Source organism: Panthera uncia, chromosome C2 (assembly GCF_023721935.1).
Source record: "Panthera uncia isolate 11264 chromosome C2, Puncia_PCG_1.0, whole genome shotgun sequence".
Lineage (NCBI taxonomy): Eukaryota > Metazoa > Chordata > Mammalia > Carnivora > Felidae > Panthera > Panthera uncia.
In genome coordinates, this window is record NC_064810.1 from 103,862,611 (window position 1) to 103,877,594 (window position 14,984).

Genomic DNA, 14,984 nt, shown 5'->3' on the forward strand with positions numbered 1-14,984 from the left:
TGTGTTTGGAGAAACTGCCACGGGGGGCCACTCCTCATAAGGAAGGGTAGTTTATGATTTCCCACTTTGTCCAAAACGGTGCCACTCAAAGTCTGGTCTGTAGATCTACAATGGCAGCAGCACCTGGGAGCTTTCTAGAAATGCAAATTCCAGGCTCCACCCTAGATCTACTGAGTAAGAATCTTCTGGAGGTGGATCGAGGAATGTGCTTTAACAACTTTCAGGTGATTTTTCTGAATGTCAAAGTTTGAAAACCACTGGGAAATTACAGTGTTTTGTATGCAGAGGCCACTCAAAAGGTGACTGATGGACCAAGTACCAGGTCAAAAAATTACCGATTTGCTTCTTATATTACCCAAACCACATTTGTACTATTTTTAACTGCTTTTGCATGTTATCCTTTTATCTTTATAATCTCATAAAGTAGGTAGAGCACTTATGATCCATGTATTCTTCCCAGATTTTATCACAATACCCAGGACATAGCAGCTGCTCCATAAAACTCTGCAGAATGAATGAACAAAAATGAACAAGTAGAAAAAGAGATCTATTACTAGCTGGAGCTGAACGCCTCCTTTTACCATACCATGCATGTCACAACATGATACAAATTACCCAAAAAGTAACATACTCTCCCTTGGAATAAATACTAAGCAAAATGGGAAGCAACTAGGATTAAAGGCATTAAAACAAAGTCATTTTGAAGTATAGTCCTCCAGCCACATTTTAAAAAGATGTTTTCTCTGTGTTTAAAGAACTCATCCTTTTCCTTTTCTTTGATGCTTTTTAAAATGTAAGATTTTAGTAACATACTTCTAACTTACCCAAAGTCTCCATCGAAGTAAATGGCTCGTTCCTCAATAAGATCTATTACACCTTTAAAATCACCCTCCAAACCAATGGGTATCTGCACAAATGCTGCATTATGACTCAGTTTAGACCTGAAAAATAAAAATACATAGTTTACTTCATTTTTTTCTCCCTAAATCCCTTTGAAACAACAAAAATACATCAATGGCAGATGTTGTGGAACTGGGAGGGAAGATATAAAACAGTTGGGAACAGCCAAACTCATCAAGCTCAGAAAGCCAAAACCCTATTTAGGCAACAAAAGAACTCTAAAATAAGTGTTTTCCCATCAGACCCCCAGAATACTCTGGATTAAAAACAGAAGGGGGAAGAACAAGTCAATGGTGGTTGGTCAGAAAATTAAAGCACAGTGGGAAGTGGGATCACCTTGCCCAACTCTCATTCTTAGACCAGCTGACTTTAGCAAGCAGACTATAGCTAGCTGAAGAGGAAATTCTTACAGGAGACCTCTGAGTGTGTGTGTTAAAAATCAGACACTCACCGTTAGATTGTACCCTTTTTTTTTTTTTTAATTTTAATTTTTTTTTAACGTTGATTTATTTTTGAGACAGAGAGAGACACAGCATGAACAGGGGAGGGGCAGAGAGAGAGGGAGACACAGAATCGGAAGCAGGCTCCAGGCTCTGAGCCTTCAGCCCAGAGCCCGACGCAGGGCTCGAACTCGCGGACCACGAGATCGTGACCTGAGCTGAAGTCGGACGCTTAACCGACTGAGCCACCCAGGCGCCCCTAGGTTGTACCCTTTATCAGACACGATCACTGAAGGGATTCAGTAGCAGGAATTCTCACTCAAGAAGAAATACGCTCTAGCTACCATTGTTAAGTCTACGCTCTAGGCTCCCATGTATAGCTATGGATAGGTAACTAAGAATCACCAAATATTTGAAGGTTACCAATAACTTAAAAGAGAGGTGTGAGCTCAAAAACCAGTACCAAATTCCAAGGAGAGAGTTACTAAAAGGAAAGAAAATGTAAAGACCTGAGAAGTAATCACCACTATTAATAAAGATGTTGCGATAAAAGAGAAGGATTATGGAAATTAATTACACAATTGCAGAAAAAGAAAAACAACAGGCTAAATAACAGAAGGGACACACATGACTATCAGATTTATGATCTGGAAGACTGACCTCAAGAATTCTCTCATAACCCAATCCAAAATGAGAAGAGAAAAAGATGTAGGAGAATGTACGGTAGAAAAGTTAATACATGGACACCGGAACCAGAAGAACAGATGTTAGAATTTCTAACATCTGTTTAATGAGAGATACAGAATGCAGATAAAAGGGAGTAGAGCAGAAAAAGAGCCGCAGTAGTCAAATGCTAAAAGAGAATTTTCCTTGAATTCAGACAAAGACTTGGTGGAAACAGTCCATCTCTTGCCAAGCACAAATAAAATAGAAGTAATAAGGACAAAAACTGAAAACACTGTGTTTTGCCAGGAAAATATTACAAATACCCAATAAAGAAGAATTTCATGTTCATATTCCCAAATTCAATCACTTCCATCAGGCACACACAGCAATGCTCTCACTTGGAAGTTCCTCAATACCGATCTTGTCACCAGACACATCACTCTTTGTCCCTCTACTACTCAAACTTGACTGTCTATTTTCATCAGCTCTGCCATGTGAATTGTAGCTAGGAACTTGGCAGCTACATTTACACGTCTACAAAAAGTGCAAAGTGAAACTTCAACTCTTTTCAAAGGCTATGTGAAATATACAGTATTGGGCAAAAGGTACAATGCTACAACTACTACTAAGTTACATCTGCTACAGAAAGGAAGTGTTACTCTTAGCAAATATGTTACCATATGAACCCAAGGGACTATATACCATACTATTTATGGATGTTAATTAAAATTCCTCATGTAAAGGTTAAAATAGGTGATGATTCTCTAGGTTTGTCTAAATAAACTACTTTCAAAATCTACTCTAGATTATTTCTCTAATCACAGCAAAACAGTGAATTGCCAGATTGTTTTCTGAACTCACCTTAAACCTCCCTACAGTTTAAGTCATATTTTCCCCGTTTTACAGAGAAGGCAGTTGATGAGATTACAACCACAAAACAAACTATTGACATCAATCTTTCTTTCTTTAAGTTTTTAAAAAATGTTTTATTTATTTTTGAGAGAGACAGAGACAGAGTATAAGTGGGGAGGGTCAGAGAGGAAGACACAGAATCTGAAGCAGGCTCCAGGCTTTGAGCCAGCACAGAGCCCAACACAGGGCTTGAACTCCTGAACCATGACCTGAGCTGAAGATCATGACTTGAGCTGAAGTCAGATGCTTAACTGACTGAGTCACCCAGGCACCCCTGACTTCAGTGTTTCTTTTACTAAGTGACTCACATAAATATATTTTTTAGAGAAAAAAAAAATTAGGAATAAAGCTTAATGACACTGAATTAATTGTCCTTCTGGACATAAACTTTCTTATCCAGATCATCCCAGCCCCTCCTGTTCTAAGGCTCAGTACCTCATTTGCTGCAGGGCCCTGGCTGGGTTGGAGCCCGTTCGGTCCAATTTGTTAATGAAAGTTAGAAATGGAACATTATAGCGCTTCATCTGACGATTAACAGTCATGGTCTGGCACTGCACCCCTCCAACAGCACAGAGAACAAGGACTGCACCATCCAACACTCTCAGGGCCCTTTCAACTTCTATTGTGAAGTCCACGTGTCCTAAATGAGACAAAGTGTGTGAGGTCTTAAAGAGCAGTATGAATTTTTATAACATGCACAATTATACGTTTTTATATCTCTGCTCAGGACATAAGCCTTCTAATTAAAATGTGGATTTTTTCAACCACCATACCATTTACTAACCATGAGGTCCAGGGACCCAACTCTCCAAAAAACTACTAGGGCACGGGGCACCTTTAAATCAGCTACAGCTTGTAACAAGCAAGAACCTTTATAACTCACAGTTTATTTGTACTATTTTTCAAGGGAACCGCATAAGGATGAAGTGCTCTAGGTCCCAAGTCAGATTTCTCTAACAGGAATTCACAGTCACACTTCTGAGTATTATTTGACACTCAAAAATAAGCTGGGTCATAATAAAGAACTAAATGTGCTTTTGTCAAAACAAGCTGCAATAAAACCAAGAATTCAACTCACCAGGAGTATCTATAATGTTGATATTGACATCTTTCCACATGGTATAGGTGGCTGCTGACTGAATAGTGATTCCTCTTTGTCTCTCTAGTTCCATGGAATCCATGACAGCACCAACTCCATCTTTACCTTTCACCTAAACACAAACACAGCAATTCAGATTTCCCTGTCCCTGCATCCCAAGGAGAGAAATCTTTACTGAGAAGGAACTAGAACACACACAGTTAACTGATGCAATTTTTCGAGAAAGCTATCACCAAACCATGTCTTGTGAAATAGAAGAGTGATTCCAGGTTTTGCCCTCTATTTACTGCCTCTCTTTTCATTGTTATTCTCAGCACTACTAACATAGAGCTATCACCTCAGTCTTAGAGCCAACCTTGTTTCCTTCACACTGTTCCTGCCCACCAGGCTTGTGGCAGTCCATGAGCAGAAGTTCAGAGAACAGATTTTTCCCTGCTCTACTACATGTGGATTTTGAGTCCTAGGTGGGAAGAATTCAGCTTTTCACGTACTTGTGATTTAACAAGATGAGATTCCTCTGAAGAAATGGAAAGTTATTCAATGTTACGGTAATTTCTTCAGGAGACTTTAAAGTTACAAAAAATCGTTTTCTTTTCTTTTCTTTTCCCCTCTCTCTCAGTAATGTATCTGTCTGCCCACCATCAGGTCACAGCTGAGGTGGGGCCTGACCACACCTCCAGATCCAAATGTGGATTCTATGCCCAAGGCAGCAGGTGAGCCTGGGCACACCAGGAGAAGTGCTGTTGGGCTGCCAGCACTTTGAGAAGTCCCAAGGGCCACCCCCCAAGCCCCAAGCCACACTCGTTGGCAGGTGGGAGGGGAGCTGCATCCCAAGTGTGGGGGCACAGGCCTCATCCTCACAGCAGGCAGGCAGAAAGCACAAGGGGGCCCCTGCCTCACAAAGGGCATTTATGGAAACGAGGGGGGTGGGGGCTGGTGCAGAGTCTTCCCGCTGCAGCTGTGAGTTGCAGGGCTCGGACACAGTGTTCCAGGAGTCCATGTGGTGGCAAGGCACTTCTGCTCCCAACTGTCCAGGGAGGCCCTGGCTTCCAGATGCACTTCCGGAAACACTTGTCCTGCATCCTCCACAGCAGCTCCTGCCCCATAGCCACAGCAACCTGCACCTTCACCTGCTCCATGCTGAGCCCCGGGTCCAGTTTGCCACCGCTGGACTCCCTAAATCTGACCCCAAACCAGTCACCACTGCTCCACAAAATCCAAAAAAAAATTTTTTTGACACGTATATTTTGTAACTATAATCATACTACGTACAGTTTTAAAGTGCTTTTCCACTTTATAAACATCTCTCCATAACATTAAAAATTATGTAAATACTACTTTAACAGCTGCTTAATACATCACATGACTTTTTAATTGAAGTATAATTAACGATGTTACATTAGTTGCAGGGGGACTTAACATTCCTAAAAGACAATTTACTGACAATCTACACAGTGATGGTCTCTAGGAGGATTCCTCACAACCACACTGCAAGCCAGTATGAACTATCCCGTTTGTGGCAGGTCTCTGACTAAAGGTCCACTGTTACCATTCATTTAATCTTTCAGGTTTTGTAATGTTTATTAAATCGTAACGACCAAACAATTAAAACCAAGCTCTCGCTAACCTGGAATCAACCATGAACCACATACCTCATGCATCTTTGCAATTCTGCCAGTGTAGTAAAGCACTCGTTCTGTTAATGTAGTTTTCCCCGAATCAATGTGAGCTGAGATTCCAATATTTCGTATCTTTTCATTAGGAATCACCCCTGATGAACACCATCGGCAGACTTTCCAATTAACCTGAAAAAATAGGAGAGCTTGTATCAACGCACTTTCTGTAAGAGATAACAATGGGCAATTAGAATTTGGTTGGTTGGTATCTTTCTACCAATGTATCTCAATGGACACCAAACATCATTTGAGATAGCTTGGAAAAGCAAAAGAAGGAATGAATGCCTCAACCTATGACTCTTGTAACCAAAGGAGAAACTACAAGAGAAGACAGAAGGGATACACACATTCTTAACAATAAATAAATCTGAGAAGATATACAGGTATCAAAGAAGCTTTAATTAAATAAAAGGGGACAGATACTTTTCCAAATGTTACAGGTTTGAAATTATACGCTGGGGCTGATAAAACCAGAAAGACAATTTCCAACAAGTACTTTAATAAGAAATAGTTTTTAGTTTAAATTTTACTTTGATTTTTTTTCTCCCTTCTCCCTTACTGTAGTGTAGTCCACAGCTAGCAAGGATGTTTGCAGTCTCCAAGGTAGCCTACGAAAAAATTTCCAATTCCTTCTGTACAAAAACAATCACTCTTTAAAAACTTTATTTTATTCTGGTGGGGGTGAGGGTAAGGGAGAATCCTGCATTTTATGGAATCAGGACACAATATAAGCCTCTATCTATAGGACTGCATATCCAAAATGTACTGCAGCACTTCTGAGGAAAGGAAAACAGGAGACCTTAGAAAAGGTGGGCAAATACTAAATGGTTTCTGGTGGACACTTAGACAAAATTCCATGAATATCAGCAAGGAAAGCAAACGATGTTTGCATAGTAGTAAAGGCTCAGGTCCTACCCAATCCTACTCCATTCTGCAACCTCCGCAAAAGACAGAAATGCAAAGAAAAGTACCGGGAGGTTTGAACGCCAAATCAAATAACCCAGCCCAAGGACACTGTGCAGTGAAAAGAGCACTAGATGATCAGTCAGAAGCCCGGAGTTCGAACCCTGAGCACACTAATTTTTCAGCTGGTCTGACCTTCACTCCAGTCACTTCTCTTTAAGGTATACCAAAAAGAGGCTTAACCATAATCGGTGGCCTTGTCCACTCTCCCAAGGTACTGAGACGCAGCTCACGAACGAGAACATGTGCAGGTACCGAAAGGCTTTTCAGCACTGAGGCACGACAGCTCCTTTCCGGAGCTGTCAGGAGGTCCCAGGGAAGAAATCACTGTTCCCTAGCCCTGGAGAACAGCAAAGTCCCGTCCGCAGTCCCTGGTTCGGTCTCGCCTCCCCGGGCTCTAGTACCTGCTTCCCCTGCCATCCCAGGCTGGCGGGGACCCGCGGGAGCGGCCCACGCCCCAGAGCCGCGGCGACGGCTGCTCCCAGCAACCTCATTGAGGCGAGCGCAGAACTGGTGTAAAGGTCCGGTGGCTCTGGGTCTGCTCAGCAACCAGCTCCACAACTGGAAGCGTTCAAAGTCACGCCGGCAATCAGCGCCGGCAGAGCGCATCCGGGGCGAAGGACGCTAGGGAGGCGAGAGGAAGGGAAAGAGAGGCTTCCGGACCTCAGAGCCGAACAGCGCCTTCCGACACCTGGGCGCCCTCTGTAGACTTGGAAGAGAAAGTGTCGTCGCTTTGACCAGCTAACCAAACATTTGCATGCTCCCGGAAGGACGAAACCTTTTAAACATGGTTGTTTTGCGTATTCATTGTTGCTGTCATGTCTCTTGTGTAGGTTTGAAATTTTTCATAACTTCAAAAAAATCTGAAATAGATTCCCCTCCATCAAAGTGCCTAGAAGGTCCTTCTTGAACAGCCCCACCAAGATAGCAATGTGGAGAAATGTTTGCAACAGAATTTTAAGTGGAAAAAAATGCAAAATTATTATCTATGTCATTACAAATACGAAAAAAAAAAAAAAAATGACCTGTAAGACATGACCTGAAAAGAACGTGGAAAAATTAACTATCAATTACAGGTGGTTTTTTTTGTTTGTTTTTTTTTTCTCATTTCAAGAAGTTCATTGTTTGATGTTAAATGTTACATGTTCAGTACTTATGGAAGACCGCATCTTTGGCGATTCCACTTGGATGTCTTAGGAGTATCTCGCACTCTGTATGTCTAAAACAGAGCTTCTGCTCTTCCTCCCAAAATCTTCTGCAGTCTTTATCTCGTGAATGGAAACTCCATTCGAGTTGCCCTGACCAAAAATGTTAGTCACTTCGACACCACTCTCTGACAGCTCTGGTGTAATCTGTCAGTTTATTCTATAGGCACCACCTTCAAAACTAGGTCTAGAACCTGACCTTGTCTCCCCACCTCTCAACACTGCCATCTCTCAACCTAATTGCTGTATAACAGATTTCCTAAAGGATCTCACTGCTTCTGCCCCAAGGCAGTTCAGTCTATTCTCAACACTGTGACTAGAGGGCTCCTTTTAAGCCAGACCATGTCATTTCTCTGATGAAAATACTCCAGTGAGTTCATTGTTCCTGTTATCTCTACTTGTAGGTTCAAATTTTTTCATAATTAAAAACAAAAATCTGCAATGGTTTCCCCTTCCCCTCAGAGAAAGTGCTGCCAAGGGCCCTGCTTGAGCAGCCAGGCTAACATGGCTGTATTTCCCTTGCTGGTTTTGCTCCAGCCACATTGGCCTCCTTGCTGGTCCTCATATGACCAGACTTTGCTCTTCCCTAAATAGTGTAGTAGCTTTTTCCTTTATTTTCTTTCTCTGTTCAAATAGCCTTATCAATGAGGTGTTCCATAAGGAACTCTTCTAAAACAGAGGGCTCCTCCCTTACTATCTTCCGATGCTGTTTCATTTTCCTTCCTTCCTATACCTGTTTATTGTCTGACTCTCCCAATGGGAATAAGTTCCATAAGCAGAGTGATTTGGTTTTGTTAATTGCTGTATCCCTTAGCATGTGTTAGGTGCTCCACAAGTATTTGTTAAATGAATGTGTGAATGAGAACAAATAAACAGAAATCAAATTACAAGAGCCAAGAAAAGAAAAACCAAAATCTCAATGATGAATTTCAAATTTACTTTTTGTAAATCATCCATGTATTAATTTGCAATAAAGGATTTGTAAGCTGATTTGAGGAATAAATCCATTAACGTTGAACATAACTTTAAAACATTTTTTATGGACTTTCAAAAATTTACTCTTTATAAACCTTTATATGTATTTGTTTAAAATATATAAATTAAATACATAATTATGAAAATTATAATAAAATTAAACTTTAATAGTTTCTTTAAGTAAAAATTCATACTCATTATCTTGTGTGTATACATATATATTCATTTTTCTGTAATTACTATACCAAATATACTTAATTAAGCATTTTTAACCAAAGTAATCAACTTTTCTCTACTCCAAAGAGAAAACTGAAAGGCAGAAAACCAAGAGCTGTCTAGCTAAATTTTTGAGTACATATTATAAAGTTTTAAAGTGACAAAATACACATATATAATATCATCCAAAGCATTTCCACACTCTTAATTCATAGTCATTTTATAATGTATAATAAAATTGAAACTATCTCTAGTGACCAAAACCTTGTATCCATTTTTACTTAGAAGTTGTCCAAGTTTCATCCAAGAATTAATTTAATTTTTTCTTAGGTCTGGAAAAGTTAACTGGGGATCTGAAAAATTACATTTTTAACTATCACATTCAGTCCTTATAATTGATAGTATTATCATAATCTTATAAGATTAACCCCCCCCTAGAAGACATCTGTGTTACAATTTTATTTAAACATCATTTTATATTTTGTAATCTTAATGGAGTCAATGATAACTTATACTTGACCCATAAGACCAATACAGGAAATTTGTAAAGTTGTTTTGGTTTTTTTTTTTTGAGAGACACACACAGAGTGTGAGTGGGGGGGCGGGGGGGGGGGCAGTGAAAGAGGGAGACACAGAATCTGGAACAGGCTCTAGGCTCTGAGCTGTCAGCAAAGAACCTGACCTGCGGCTTGAACTCAGGAACCGTGAGATCACGACCTGAGCTGAAGTTGGAAGCTTAACCAACTGAGCCACCCAGGTGCCCCAGAAATTTGTAAACTTTAAATGAGAAGTTCAACCTTAGTTTTATATAAACTAGTAGATTTTATTAGCATTAATTTTATATAATAAAAACTGGAAGAAGACATATAGTTGATTTTAAATAGCCATTCATTTACCCAGATCCATCCACTTATCAGAAATATTTCATAAAGCTTTTTAAAAAAACATTTTATAAACCTTATATTCATAATCATTAAATCATATTTAAATCTTTTTTAATGTTTATTTAGTTTTGAGACAGATATAGAACATGAATGGGGGAGGGTCAGAGAGAGGGAGACAGAGAATCTGAAGCAGGCTCCAGGCTCCAAGCTGTCAGCACAGAGCCCAACGTGGGGATCAAACTCACAGACCGTGATGATCGTGACATGAGCTGACGTCGGATGCTTAACCAACTGAGCTACCCAGGCACCCCTCATTAAATCATATTTAAAAGCTCCTCTTTTATCTTTAATCATACTAACAAAATCTATTTAACAAAAGCTATTACTTAAACTGTCCATATTTTTATGCAAAAGCAGCACAAATAGTTTATTAGCTTTTTTCTCTTAGACATTTTAGATTATTTGGTGTAGATATTCCTAGATTGCACATATGACAGAATGACTTTTTTTTTAATTCATCTTTAAAAATTTTCAAATGGGAGGAAAAAATAGGGAGAGAAGTAGAAAAAATGGTGAGCCAGATGGCATATTAAAAAATTTGAGTTTGAGGGGCACCTGGCTGACTCAGCAGTAGAGCAAGCAACTCTTGAGCTCGGCGTTGTAGGTTTGAGCCCTACATTGGGTGTAGAGATTACTTTAAAAAATTAAAAATCTTAAAAAAAATGTGAGGTTTGATGAGGTTTTTTGGGGGTGACAGTCGGATTCGTGGGGTCCAGAGCTGACAACCAAGAAAGAATTCTTGAAGACGTCTTTGGTGCAAAAAGGTGATTTTATTTAAAGCATGGGGACAGGTCCCTTGGGCAGAAAGAGCTGCCCTGGGACCATGAAGAGAGACTGGTTTTATACTATGGAGTTGGGGGGAGGTAAAGTCCAGGGGAAGTTTCCAGTGAGATTTTCATCTGCTAAAGAAAACTCACAGGATACTGGAGACCTAGCTATTGTCAAGCTAAGGTTGTTTTCCCTCTAGCAAAGCAATATCACACATATCCCACCTGGGGATGGGGGTGGGGTGTTTGTGGACTGTCAGCTTGCCTTATGCTCCCTCATCAAGGTTGAGCAATAATCTATTGGTATTAGGCAGTGGCCAAACAGGAAGTGGTTAGAAGGTCTCCACTAATTAGAGCTAAGGGAGACTTATAGAGAAGAGGCAAATTATTTATATTATTTATATATTATTTACTTATATTTACATTATTTATTATTTATATTTATTATTTATAAAGCAATTATTTGTTTGGCTGTAGTTTAACTGGTTGCCTTATATGGGAAAGCCTAGTTGGCTATGATTAGATGTCTTTAGGTTTCAATTTCTTAACTTTGAGGCATTATAGGTTTGTTTTGGTTTGCTTACATGTACTACTAAAGCTTTAAAGCCTCAGCCTAATAGTTTCCTTGTTTAATTAATAATATAAATATGAAAGTATTCCTGTAAAAGCTAATTACTTTCCCTCTTCAATACAGGATAAAGTTTAAATATAAGCCATACAAAGCTCTGAAGTATGGAAATAAAAGATGGCCAGTCTTCTACATTAACAAAGTGGTCTCCTTTAGACAAATAACACAAAGGCTCTCCTGAGGTTTTGTTTCTTTGTTGTTTCTTTGATATTGTTCTTCAAGGTGCCTCTCAAGTGCAAGTCTTGTTTATATCCAAGTTCCCCAGAATGGACATTACAATTCTCTCCTAAATTATGCCAGGAGGTAGTACAAGTCTATTAGGTGACAAACCCATGAAAAACTGCCTGGTGTTCTATCAAATGTAAAACACTGCTATGTTTGTCTCAGGCTTTAACCCTAATGTTAAACCACATTACTGACCTGAGAAACATGGTTAGAAGGCAACATGGGTGGATAGAAGGTCTCTCCCAAAGCAAACTTCTCATGCAACTGACAAGACTGAGGAAAGTTTTCACAGACAAATAATATAAGATGGTGGGCAAGTAGAAGATAGGAGATGGTGTTTAAAGTCAAATTCACGAGAGGACACCAAAGTCTGATCAGAATCCCCAAACCCCAAGAGACAATAAGCATAACACTGGAGACTAAGAGATCATCAGAACGCGAATTTACTGCAAGATCCACGTAATCAGGGACAGAGGGTTCTCAAGAGGTCTCAGATATGAACATTATTACCAAATTGAAAGTCCTAATACACTGCAGTCAGGGTCTTGGTCACACTTCAGTAGAATTTCCAATTTGCCCTAGCTCAATCAGCCTAAGACCACTGTCTTGGTCCATTCAGGCTGCTACGATAAAAATATCATAAACAGTCGGGGTGCCCAGGTGGCTCGGTTCGTTGAGTGTCTGACTTCAGCTCAGGTCATGATCTCGCAGTTCACAAGTTTGAGCCCCATGTCAGGATCTGTGCTGACAGCACAGACAGAGCCCGGAGCCTGCTTCCAATTCTGTGTCTCCCTCTCTCTGCCCCTTCCCTGATGGCACTCGGTCTCTCTCTCTCAAAAACAAATAAAGATTAAAAGAATACCATAAACAATATATTGGCTTATAGAAACAGAAATTAATAGAAAGGGAAAGGGAGCTCTCTGTAGTCTCTGTTATAAAAGCACTAATCCTATTCATGAGTCTGTACCCTCATGACTTAGTCACCTCCCCAAAGCAAGATCTCCAAATACCATCATATTGCCACATTTAGGGCACCATCTGATTCCAGTGTGCTCCTGCCCTGCCCTGTAATAAAGGATAATGGAGTCATGAAGGCAGAGTAATGAAAACCTATTACTGAGACTGCCAGGTACCAGGAAAAACTCTAATGTGGCAAGGAGCCTAAGTAAGCAACTTGGCCTTATTGTCAAGGCCACATTCACCAAATAGTTACTATCTTTCCATTCCCAAAAGATCCAGGGTTCCAGAAAGATCAATTGTCATCCACAAAGAAAAAATAATATGAACTACAAGCTACAGAGAACCTTCCTTCCTATACTGGTTGGCCTCAGCAGTATATGGTAAAAATAATTCTGAAAAAAAGCGATTTCAGCATCATGTGAACATAAAGAATTGACATTTAATCTCCATATGTCACATATTTTTACAAGTGGCCCCTTATGAAGCACTGTGGCATAAGAAGAAATATATAATTTAATTTTTATTTACTTTCTATGGTAAACAAATTGGGAGGAAAAAAATAGGTATGGATGCTCTAATTGCTATATGATGTATAAAAGTTATACTGTTTTAATGTATTTATTAAAATGTGTTTTCATACTTGAATATAATGATTAAAGTTATCACCAATGTAAGATTTAAGCAGAAGGAGAATAATTACAGTGTCGATTCTATTGGGATTTTGCTCTATCAACTGAATTTACGCAAAAGTGTTATTTCGAATTTATGCCTTATGACAACTTCCCAATATGTTATATTATTAGTACACTAAATTACGCATAACAGGAGAATGTTAACATCTTTAATACACACTCACTTTTTGTTATAAAAATGAATTGACATGTATGCATCTTATTTTGGTAACTAATTAAAAGTATGAAACACCCTGACTGATATAATACAATCAGGAGAGCATAAGAACAATCACATAGGTCTACTTCCAAAGTTAAAAAAAACAAGATGTTAAGATTATGAAGTGATAGTGGATTTTCTGTTCTTTTTTTCCCCCTTGAAACAGAACTTAAGAGTTAAGATTTTATATTCTCATAAACTTCAAATCTAACTTCTATAAAAACAGATTAATGTTTGAATTCTAGAATAAAAGAGCTAAAGCTGAATTTTTAAATGGTATAAAAGGGAACAACTGATTTACTAAGTACCTTGCTCAAACACACAATCTCCTGTCTAAGAAATTTTGAGACAATCAATCATTCAAGTTTACAGAATACCAAATGCATTTTTCTAAATGTCACAAAAGGCTGAATAGAGTTTCTCCAAGGACACTCCAACTTCAGAATGTTAACTGTGGAGACAGATTAAGCTGTTTGTAGGAAAGAAGAGCAGAAATATGCTACCTTAATAAGTTAAAGAGAAAGGTCAATATAAAGTCTGATGAATGTTAAAAATGTAATCTAGAACAAAAAAGAATATACTATAAAAGAAATTATAAGCCTAAAACTCATATATATTAGCAATTTTAAATCTCTTGAAATTCAGAATTGATTATTTTTCATGTAATTTATGAAAATAATAACTAATTTCTCATAAAACAGTACTAGGGTGCTTTGCTTTATTTTTTTTTTAAATCTTTAAGCTAGCTGGCTACATAACACATAAAATTTGATTTAAATAATTTTATCTTTATTAACATCACTGTAGTACTGTTAGTGAAAACCAAGACTATTTTTTTTACCATTTTACTTTCTTATAATTAATACATATGACAAAACTAGTTCTAAATTCAATCTGGAACATATAAGAGAACACATAGCCAATAGGAAGATAACTGAGAAAGCAAAATCAGCTTTAAAAATCAGTATGTTTTAAAATAAAGAGTTTTATAAAAGTTTAGCAACTTACTTAAATTGTTGAAAATCAAAGTTTTATTCCTAAAGTAGGGACAATATAAAGCTAGCACTTCCAAGATCATTCAGATATCAGAAGAAAGTTGTTAAGTACAGTACTGATTTAACAAGGGATTGGTCTTATGTGTATTACCCAGCACCATTACTTTCTCTGTTAAAACAATCAAAACTAAACAAATCAACTGCAAGCCTATTTATTTTTTGTTGATTTTCACAGGTGATCCTTTGATGTTGAGTTTGTCCACAAAAACATTTGATCTTCTTCCATGTTCAATGGCTGGACTTTGATGAGGTTTCTCCCTGAGAAATATAATATGAACATTAATACCATTTTTTAAATGGCCAATGGTTTACAGTTCAATACAAACATGATAAAACCACTGTAATTTATAGAGAGTTTTATCTAAAAATTCAATAATAGCTTTCAAAAACACATGGGAGGGGTGCCTGGGTGGCTCAGTTGGTTGAGCGTCCGACTTCAGCTCAGGTAATGATCTCACAGTC

General features: G+C 38.5%; 2 protein-coding genes across 5 annotated transcripts in view; both read right to left on the reverse strand.

The window, feature by feature from the left end:
• Positions 1 to 7,294, reverse strand: part of GFM1 (G elongation factor mitochondrial 1) — a 45,662-nt gene extending 38,368 nt beyond the window's left edge. Inside the window, exons 1-5 of the mRNA XM_049629637.1 lie at positions 7,061 to 7,294; positions 5,670 to 5,822; positions 3,997 to 4,129; positions 3,354 to 3,558; positions 825 to 941 (exon numbers count right to left, since the gene is read on the reverse strand). Coding sequence (XP_049485594.1) covers positions 825 to 941; positions 3,354 to 3,558; positions 3,997 to 4,129; positions 5,670 to 5,822; positions 7,061 to 7,150 — 698 coding nt within the window. The 5' untranslated portion in view covers positions 7,151 to 7,294. The remainder of the gene's footprint in view (positions 1 to 824; positions 942 to 3,353; positions 3,559 to 3,996; positions 4,130 to 5,669; positions 5,823 to 7,060) is intronic.
• Positions 7,295 to 14,658: 7,364 nt separating this feature from the next.
• Positions 14,659 to 14,984, reverse strand: part of MLF1 (myeloid leukemia factor 1) — a 36,567-nt gene continuing 36,241 nt past the window's right edge. For all 4 annotated transcript variants that reach the window (XR_007457532.1, XM_049629643.1, XM_049629642.1 and 1 more), the window contains one exon: positions 14,659 to 14,780. Coding sequence is in view for 3 of the 4 variants with exons in the window: in XM_049629643.1 (XP_049485600.1) it covers positions 14,675 to 14,780 (106 nt within the window). In the remaining variant the exon portion in view is untranslated. The remainder of the gene's footprint in view (positions 14,781 to 14,984) is intronic.